The sequence below is a fragment of the Orbicella faveolata genome, unplaced genomic scaffold (genome assembly GCF_042242905.1).
Source record: "Orbicella faveolata isolate gen_17 unplaced genomic scaffold, um_ofav_v1 contig_2, whole genome shotgun sequence".
Classification (NCBI taxonomy): domain Eukaryota; kingdom Metazoa; phylum Cnidaria; class Anthozoa; order Scleractinia; family Merulinidae; genus Orbicella; species Orbicella faveolata.
Genome location: NW_028301547.1, coordinates 8,260,001 through 8,270,163, shown reverse-complemented (window position 1 = coordinate 8,270,163; position 10,163 = coordinate 8,260,001). Strand labels below are relative to the sequence as shown.

General features: G+C 41.4%; 1 protein-coding gene and 1 pseudogene across 1 annotated transcript in view; both read right to left on the bottom strand.

Moving 5' to 3' along the window:
• LOC110041615 (uncharacterized) overlaps window positions 1–10,163 on the bottom strand; it is an 11,720-nt gene continuing 1,557 nt past the window's right edge. The window contains exon 6 of the mRNA XM_089288867.1: window positions 1–45. Coding sequence (XP_089144993.1) covers window positions 23–45 — 23 coding nt within the window. The 3' untranslated portion in view covers window positions 1–22. The remainder of the gene's footprint in view (window positions 46–10,163) is intronic.
• Window positions 1,656–7,078, bottom strand: LOC149111816 (uncharacterized; annotated as a pseudogene).

Here is a 10,163-nt window from a genome sequence, read left to right as displayed (position 1 = left end):
ACCTTGAAAATTTAAACTTTGATCATCTTGTTTCGTTTGCTGCATCTGCCATTTTGATATAATACATGTAGAATTCAATGACATAACAGACCGAACTACTAAGAGTAAATTAATGATTGTTGAAATTTACCAATGGCTCATGCTGTCTTGTACATTCTTGCCATTTTGATCCACAGAATTCAGAAAATAAACACTCATAGAAAATTACTTAAGCCATCCAGCATTTAAGTAGATCACAGTCAACGACAGAGGTTTTACATTTCGATAAAGGTAATTTGCACAAGAAAATCAAGTAAATTTTAAATTTTGAAAACTTGGTCAAATTGTGAAGATTTCAGTTCACAGCATGAACAATATTGATGAAAGTGAGGGACAGGAAAATGAAATAACAAACTGACAATTGAAAGTTACACGTATTTTCTGAATTTCATGGTATGGATTATCCAGCTATTCAGAGCCATTATTTTTAGCTGCCACTTGCTCAAGATTGAAAACAGAGCTGTACAGAGCTGCATCTGTTGAACAGGCTTGCCACTTCCATTTCATAACATAAAATGTAGGGGTAACCACGTGTTTGTTAAGGTTATTCATATTTTTGAAAATTTTACAGTGCCAGTTAATTTTTGTCCTATCGCCCCTCCAGTACTAAAACATTTGCTTCTTACGCACTAGTTTTGCGCATGCACCAAGCCATCTGCAGGTACATGTACAAGTTGCTATAGTTGGATTTCAGTATAATTTGCGACAGATAAAAGCTAGCAGAAATAGGCACCATCCTTAAGCCATCTGCTCAATGTCAACTTAAAATGACAGAGCTGGCATAGCAATGGCTCATGCTGTAGCCAATTAGCATATTAAAAGGATTCACGTTCTTGCATCCACACAATGACAATGGTGATTGATGATGATCATGAATAGTCTTGATTACAATGTATAACTGTAAATTGCAAGTTGCAAAAATAGGCGTTTGTTCCAATGATAAAATATGTTTTGGCAACGATTTAATACAAGAGATTGACAAAGAACATTACAACTTTTAATTAGTTTCTGAATTTTATGAAATGGATTACCCAGCATTTCAGAGCCATTACTGCTAGCTGCCACTTGCTCAAGATTGAAAACAGAGCTGCACATAGGCACTGGCGTCTGCTAGCAACTCAGTGGTGGCTGCCATGGATCTGCTACAACCTCACATAAGGGAGCTGGCATCTGCCACTAGACATTCTGCTATCTGCTCAATGTTCTACAGAGAGCCTGGCATCTGTTTATAGTTCGTTAAACCATCTGCCAATTGTCAAATTCAAAGAAAGTTCTACCTGAAGCCAAGAAATCAGGGTTTCCAATCATCAGGACCAACGATTTTCAATTTCTTTCTCATTCTGGAAAAAAATTTGTCTGCCCTCGGTTTTCATACAAACATGCTCTCAATAGGCCTTCTCTTTCTGTCTTTATCATGGGCAGCATGTTGTTAAAACTCAATCAAAATCCATAAGTATACATTTACATATCAACCAAATAAGGTATTGCTTACAAAATAATGTAACACAGCTCAGCTTCTTGCATGACTACTGCATGATGGGTATAAAACACATACTGTACATGTAATTGTGCAGTGACAAAAGGAGAGACCATCCTTAATTGTCAGGCATGGCCACACAGGCCCCCAGTTACAAAAGCTGACTACAGCATATCAGTCTTCTTAGTAAAATTGCTTTGCATGGTCACACAGACCTTCAGTTACACAAGCCAACACAATAAAGCAATAACTGACTTAGTGTCATGCTTACATAAAGTACAGATATAATCATACCTCAGCATTTTGCTCAAAATGCAGGACTACAAGTACAGTTTAGTACTACCTCAATGACTTTGAGATTGAGCCCACTCCAGCAGTCTGAGAAAGGTTTGCTCTTGATATGCTGGTGCTAAAATCTCTTGCCTCTGACATTGCCCAGCTAAGACATGTAATCTTTCCATTTCCACTGCTCTGGCCCGGCTAGTGGGCGTGTCCGCAGGCTTGAATCTATCGTCATTAATTAAGACATCCTCATGAAAGGCGAAATCAGGATCCACACCTTCTCCACCTGCTGATTTTGCTCTCGACAACGCTACAAACAGAGCTCCTGGATTCTTAGCTTCAAAGGCGTGCTTTCCAGGGTAAATTACAACATACCTAAATGCCTCCCTAGTGCCTACAGTCATGCCTTGGTACTTGTAGATTGTGGTTCCCCATGACAATCTTAATGGAACCTGGAGACGCTTGCACCGGCATGGACAGTCAGTGCACCGACTTACAGGTACAACTGGCACAAGTCTGGGATCTTCATCAATATAAGGTACAAACACGACCTCAGGTAATGGTGCAGGATCATCAGTTGGTCTGGAACCATCACTGTAGGCAATGTCCACTACTGTGCCCACTGCCCCGTTAAACAAGCCCCATGCAACCTTCAGCTTAACCGTCAACATGACTTTACTGTCACGGTAAAGATACAGTAGCGAGAATAAACCACCTGCCTTATTGCTGTCAGCCTTCTGTGTATGCCTGCCATTATCGACTGCCTTGATGCTTGCAACTGGATGGTCTGGCTCTCGGTTACACTAGAGCAGGTTAGCTTTATTCCGTTCCCATTCCAAATGGTGTGTTGGAAAGACATACAGGCCTTGCTCATCCATCCTACGAAGAAGTTCTGGACCATGGCTTATGCGGAGATTATGCCAGTGAAATTTCTGTAGCTAGCGTACTTGCTGGGGTGTTGTAGTGTATGTTCTCATCGACATGAGCACATCTCTCAGCTGCTCTTCAGATTCAGTTTGCCTCACCATCTGAGTTAGCTCAATGGCACTGTCAAAACCCGTCCACACTAGCCGACCATGGTTAAATGGTGCACCACGGCTATGGTCAATGTACACTGGAGTGTCGCACACAGGCGGTAACTGTACATCATCTCCCATAAGCACTACTACAGGAAGGCCTCCCCAAAGCTCTTCTGCATTGGCTCCTCTGTTAACTGCATACAGCGCATGCTGTTCCATCCAGCCCAGTGAGGTGCGACCAAACATTGATCGTTCGTCGGCAATCAGAACTTTCAGATTCTGACACCTGTTCTGAATTTTCTCTAGCACAGGACCAGAAGGTACAGTTAGCTCGTTACAAGGTCTCACACTAGTTGAGATTCCTAAAAAGCTGTGAGCAGTATTGCCCTGAACAAGATAGGCAGAGCTCCCAGTTGGGGTTATGACCTGCACAGCTCATTCTTTCCAAACAATAACCTCACAAGCCTCTGAAGGCACTTGATGACATACGACTTTCCCATTCCTGCAGTTCGAGAGACAACAAGTCGCAAAGGACGATAATCAAGCTGGTTCTCGACAAAAGCCCAGGTGTAGAGTGTGTGCAACACTAGAATGACTAGAGTTCTCTGATTGTCATTCAAGGACAATGCAGACACATCTGGTAATTCAAGGCCCACAGTTTCTTGTTCTTCGACTTGCTTGATGTTATCTCTAAGCCATGTCTTCGGTTCTTTACCCTCAGAAAGATTCATGGAAATACTGCTCCAGTCATACTGCTCTCCACCATCTCCATAATCAAAGTCCTTTTCTAACCCCCTCATATCGCTGATTATGGCCTGCATAGACATCAAACTAGTCTGGTTGTTCTACTGCTTCAACAGCATCATCGTCCACGCTGTCTTCAAATACTGGTTCTTGTGCATGTTTTGCCTGACGCTGTGCCTTACAGACTTGTGCCTTGACAAATGTTGGGCACTCGTTAGTTCCAACAAAGTCCTTGAAACGATCAGTCCAAGATTTAGCAGCTCCCTTTCCTTCTTGGATGTCAAACCAGTTTGGCCAGCGCAATAGGAGCATTGATCTACAGTAGTCCTCATTCAATGGCCATGTCGCATGTGTTGCACCCCCACTTACAACTGGAACCTTGCCACCCTTAGATGCAAACTGTTACCAGGAGCAATGCTGCTCCTGTGGTCGTGCAAGGTACTTATCTAAAGGGGTGCTGCGTGTAGCAGTGTCGCCATCATGTTCAAGGGGTCTGGACTCTGTCATCGACAAATACGTAAATTAAACTGACGGCTGCATTGCCAAAGTGCTAATCCACTCATCTCAAATGATGCCTCGGGCCGGCTGTTATCTCGTCTTCCCACTGTCTTTATCAGCATCTTGGCACATATTGACTTTCCTATCACTTGGTCAGCATCAGTTGTATCTACAGCATTTATCATGTCCTCAAAGAGGTCAGGAGTAGCACCAGTGGGCTCACTGCCTTTGCATACACAGCCACACACAGTCAATTATAGCTATGATATCATCTGCGCTGGGATTGTCTAGGGAAGAACTTGACAGAATCAAGTTTATGCTGAATCACACGTGGGTGGTCACGTGGCATCTCAAGGCGTGGGGCTCCATTGTGATCATTAGCAATTTCTGGCTCACCGTGTAGTTTCTTCCCTGGGCAAAACTCACTTCCAAATTCCATGCAGTACACCCTCTCATTAGGCTGCAATCCTGGCTCGGGATGACAAGGTGTCCTCAGGCAGTCATCTGAACAACTGTGCAAACCAACTCGGTTCACCAGAAGTAAATGATCCTCCAGGATTGCATCTTGGGTTGAAACTATATCCATTAGTATCTTTACCAGGGGATCTTGGTCCTTCGGTATTGGGTTGGCTGAACCCTCAGGCAGAGACCAGAGATCCTTCCATGGCTTTCCTTCCTCGTCACTACCAGCTGGGTGTTATGCTGTCTTGCTAGGTTTTCATCAGCCCACTGTTAAGTATGGCAGCACACTCATCTTCATCACACTCATTTTCACAAGCTTGATGCAGCAGCTGGTGTGGCTGTCTGTCCTCTCTTCAACTGAGTTGGTGCCAGTGGATTTGACCTCGTGACTTGTCAAATTCATACCGGTACCAATAGTCAGAGACACCGAACACAGGCTTTATAATTTAGAACCTCGTCATGGTACGACTGAGTACGTAGGTCAAAGTAGTTTACCACGACATGGGTATTCCTTTGCACAGCCTTGTAGCGGGCACTGCTATCTTCAACAAAGTTAACTTCTTTCCCTGTGGTCTGTAAAATATACCGTTCAAGTGGTCTTTTGAGTGGAGGGAAGTAAAACTCATCATAACTTCCAGTCATAAAAAAGAAGTTAATCCCTTGGTCTCATTCACCATAAACTCACCAAGGCTGGAAGCTCTCTCCGCCTTTGATGCCAATACTGAGCAGTGCCACGCAAATTTGCTCCAAAATACAGCAGCTTGTTTGTGAATGAAGTATCACCCCTTGCTAGCCGCTCCTGCAGGTTCACAACTGTTAACTGGCGATCTCCTAGTTGTTGGTCGACAAATTATCTGTTCTGTTCTAAAGCACGCTTCCTCATGATCATGTTGTGAACAACGAACTTCAATACTTTGTGTCTAGCACGCCTGCCATCCTGATACCACAGCAGGTGCCCTGCCCAATCATGAAGTGTGGGACATGTTATTGGACGATTGATATGAAAATCACCTTTTCCATATGGGAACAAGCAGGGGAAAGCCATTGTGAAAAAATATGGAGTCGTAAACTCAGATGCCGGGGTTGTGTCAGTGCTCGGGATCATTGGTTGTTCCCTACCTTGCTGGGCCCCTTCTGTTTCAGCTTCCTGAGGTTCAGACATTCATTTATGGCTGCTTCTACCTGTGCTTGCACATTTACTCCTGACTCAGAAAGAATAACCCCAGGGACTGTCGAGTCATCATTGTATCGGTGTATACCAATATTCAATAGGCTGTCGGTTTCAAACAACTTTATTCCATTTGGTAGCAGAAGCGTAGCGTATAATTGAAACAATAATCCGTCAATCTAATATGTAGTATGTAGTTCGAAATCTGCAAAGTAATACAAAATTGTCTATTTATGAGCTTCAGATAACAGAAAGAAATACGAAAGAATATTTACCCGATGGCTTTCAGATAATGTCTTATCACAGTTGTTTCTGTGTCAATTGGTCAGTGATACAGTAATTAGGCAATTATCGTTGGTCACGTCATGCGCGTAATTATGTGAAATTATAATCAATGACGATACAATCACTACCATCTGTTTCCCCTGCATCCAACTGCTGTGGGGCAGGACCTTGGTCGTCAATGTGTTCTGCTGTTTCAGTAAACTCGACTGTTCTCAAATTGGGCAACTCACCATGAGCTGGTAAATTCTGCAGATGAGCATCATCAATGACTATGTCAGCATAGGCAGGATTATTCTCCCTCAGCCAATGGAGACCGCCCTCAATCCCATGTCTTCTAACCCTGAAATCCTTATGGGTGTCATCTTTCCCTTGCATTCTCACACGTATGATGTCCACTTCTGCTGGCAGACGTGGCAGGATAGTGGCTTGTTCTTGCACTGCTTGAGGGAAAGCAATGCAGTGGCCCCTAGAAGCAATACCTCCGTGTTTTAACATGAGCACATGTACATTGGGTGCCAGTCTACATGTAGCTATAAACATTTGCTCAGCATCTGACATTTCAGACAGTTCCTCGGGGACAGACATTGGATCCGTGTTGTTTTCCTCTGACCAAACTTTTGGCACCTTCTTATCTCTCCTGCAGAGAGTACACGTGTTGCTTGTGCCTTTCCCTTCCAGTCTTCGTTCATTGCAAACTTCACAACAACTGAACATATATGTCATCTGCCCCACCTCAAACTTTCGTATTGCAAAATATGCATTATCCTCCAACTGACTTGTCCCTGCTGGTGGAGGTGGTGGTGGATCTCTGACAACTTCACGCAGCCTTCTCTCTTCATTGGTAACTCTCCTTTGATTTTGCCGCTCTCTTTTCCTTCTGTCATCCTCTGTTTCGTCTACACGAGGATGTGCGAACTCATAGACCACTCCTACTGCCCTAGCTCTAGCAATCAGGGTACTATTTTCTAAGAGGCTGCTGCTAATCACTTCTGCAACAGGGTGATGTACTGTACCCACTGAGTTGATTGCTTCGAAAATTGCGCAATCTTCTAAAACAGCATATTCTCGTTCAAAATCCTCTCCTGTTAAATTAATTATTAGTCTTTATGAACATCACAAAATGTATGTAAAAACCTTTTGTACTGTGTCGGCCAAATTTAAGCTAGTAAAAGATTTCACGCAAAGTTTGTGGTAGGTAATATCTGGCTGTCCTGACCTAATAATTCTAATTTTTCCATAGCCAACCCCTGATCAAAAGCTAGGAAATGGACACTCTGCATGATTTATTAAAATTAATTACATGGTAATAACAAAAGAGGGAGATTGTTAGCATGACAGGAGCTGTTTTCCTACCAATTTTCCTTAGTGCTGCTGTTTCAATCAACAACAAGAAATAATTTAGAACTGCACAATTTGAAAACCTCCACACCAGCTCTCCTACCTCAGTGCCTAATATAATACACTAACAAGTGTTGCTCCTACACTTAATATGTACCTGTATTTATCGATGCTGCAACTGGGACAGGGTTTACAGTTTCACTACCTCCATCGGCACAATTTACATTTTGACATTCGTCTTGGTAATGACATTCTGCATACCAAATTTTATTGTGTTTTAGACATTTGTAGTACTGTACAGCAATTTGTGCCAAGAAAAATAAGTATAGACTTATAATCTAAAATTCAGCAAGGTGATCAACTAAGAACAAATCTGCTTCCAAGGGTATGTTACTATCACTTTAGGATGCTCATTTGCATTTGTACCTAAATTCTTAAGTCAAATGAAGTCAAATATAACAATAACATTTAAAACTGGTAATTAAGTTTAATTAGATCTACCAAGAGGCAGACGAGCAAATCCATGACTATGAGAAACATGCTGAGAAACAAAACGCAATGGAGTTTTCCCTTTAAGAATCTTCACTACATAAAATTTGTACAAATTGCGAAAAACACAAAAATTAAGGCTAATATTCTTGACCGCTTTTTGATCCAAAAAAGTTTCGTACAAATGCACTAATGTAAATTAAACCCGATGTAGACTGTTCATAGGAACTGCAGGGCTTATAGCTTTCTTGTATTTTGAGATGGTACGATTTCGAGTTTACAACATTATCGATCTTCAAGTCTCATCGCAATTGATAATTCACTAAAAATCGCCTGTATAGATTACCGAAAAGCGCACAATGTAAGCGAAGTACACTAAAATATAACTTTATTTAAAAAGAAACATATAACATGAGATTGTATCATTTGAAGTTTACCGGTTACTAAGTTACGAACGTCCCACGAAGGAAACCGCGAAACGGTCAGTGTGAAACGCAGACTACAGACCGGGGGTAAAATGCAGACTGAGGGTAAAATGCAGACTGCAGACTGCAGACCAGGGGTAAAATGCAGACTGAGGGTGAAATAAAATATTAATAACAAAAAAACGCAGTGATCAAATCCGGATCAAATAAAGAGTTGTGAGTGTTCGTACGCGTACTCGTATTTTTTTTTCCAAAATCCCGAAAATTCAAACTAAAAGGCATTTCCTAGTCTTAGTCAAATATTATATTATCAACCTCGAGTTCTTTAAGCCCCCATTTTGTTGAACTAAGTTCCCCCAAGGGCCCGAACTAATCGTAATTCTATGCATCTTACCTTTGTTTACGTCTCGGCCATTTCGAATTTTGTTTACGCGATTAGGTCTGAGACCCACCAACTCTTGCAGCGCAATTCCTTCATCCTGTTTTCATCGACAGTCTTAATAACGTCCAAACCACCGCGTTGTCTTAGTTGCTTCAGATGGCCTTGGAATTGTTCGGAACACAAGGCAAGCAAAACACGACAGCACAACAACAGGGCAAGCTAAACTTGTAGGTATCGAGCCTAGCTTGTGAAAGACATTCAATCTTTGTTTACGACTTAAATCTATCAAGAGGTTTGTGAATTGGTATTGCTGAAAGGTGACAGTCGACTACCTAAACACGAGAAATTATAACATTTCGGCGTTCTCAAATATAATCGTCAGTATGACTGACCATTTTGTTTGAAGTGATGCCAAAAGTCGACGTGTACAAAATTCAACTTCTGAGTTAGGCCTTTGTGTGTTTCATGATCATAAGTCCTGACGTGGCATTTTACGAATACTATTATTTTACCCTTATGACTCGTTTTTTATTATTAACATTTTATTTTACCCTCAGTCTGCATTTTACCCGTGGTCTGCAGTCTGCAGTCTGCATTTTACCCTCAGTCTGCATTTTACCCCCGGTCTGCAGTCTGCAGTCTGTACTTTTCACTGACCGATAACGGAATTAATTCTACACGCCAAATCGCCACCCAAAATGTGCTAAAATGCTATGGAAAAACTGTGCGAAGGAAGAAATACCTATCAGCAAATACCATTGAAAGATCAAACATATGTCAAAGTTCGCCAAAATGTGTACATTCTATTAAAGAGCTTAACTTGTAGGTAAGACTTTGAAGTGCTTTTCGTTTTACCGTCTGTTATTCGGACTTTATCACTGCCTACTGAAATTTCCCCTTATAATGCTTTGCGCTTCTGAAACCTGGTCAAAAGCACCTCCATAACAGCCCCTCTTGCTTCATGAATGTTTTTTGTGTGTGTGCAGTCAGAAACCCTGCATGGAAATAAAGCTCTACGATTGATTTTGATTTGCTGTCTGGTCCCATCTGGATTCATTTGTGATATTGTAGATCGCTGTAATAATTTCTTGCACTATAATTGCTTGTTGCAGCAAGTATTGAATATAACTTAGCAACATACTTTGTGGTAAACAGAAATTGGGATAAAAATAGGACACAGGTGTCAGGCTGAAAATTTATGATGAAAGGAACAAAATAATATGAGTAAGAATGACTATCAAATGAAAAAACATGACAAATGAAAAGCAAACTTTAATGATAAGATTTACAAATTTTGAATGGAGGAGCATATGTTATTATGAAATAGTTTTATCCAGGTGAATAATGGCTCTCCGTATGAAATGTATATTTTTGATAAGAGGGTTACAAGCATCTCATTTTAAGATTAACAAATCTGTTTTTGGACCCACTTGGTAAATAAGAGCCTTAGTTTTCTACTGGGTCAGGTCAGTCAGGGCTTTGAAAATATCAAGCTGAGTCTCATTTACCAAACAAAATGAGTTTATAATGTTTGCATAGAATGATGAGAAATGGA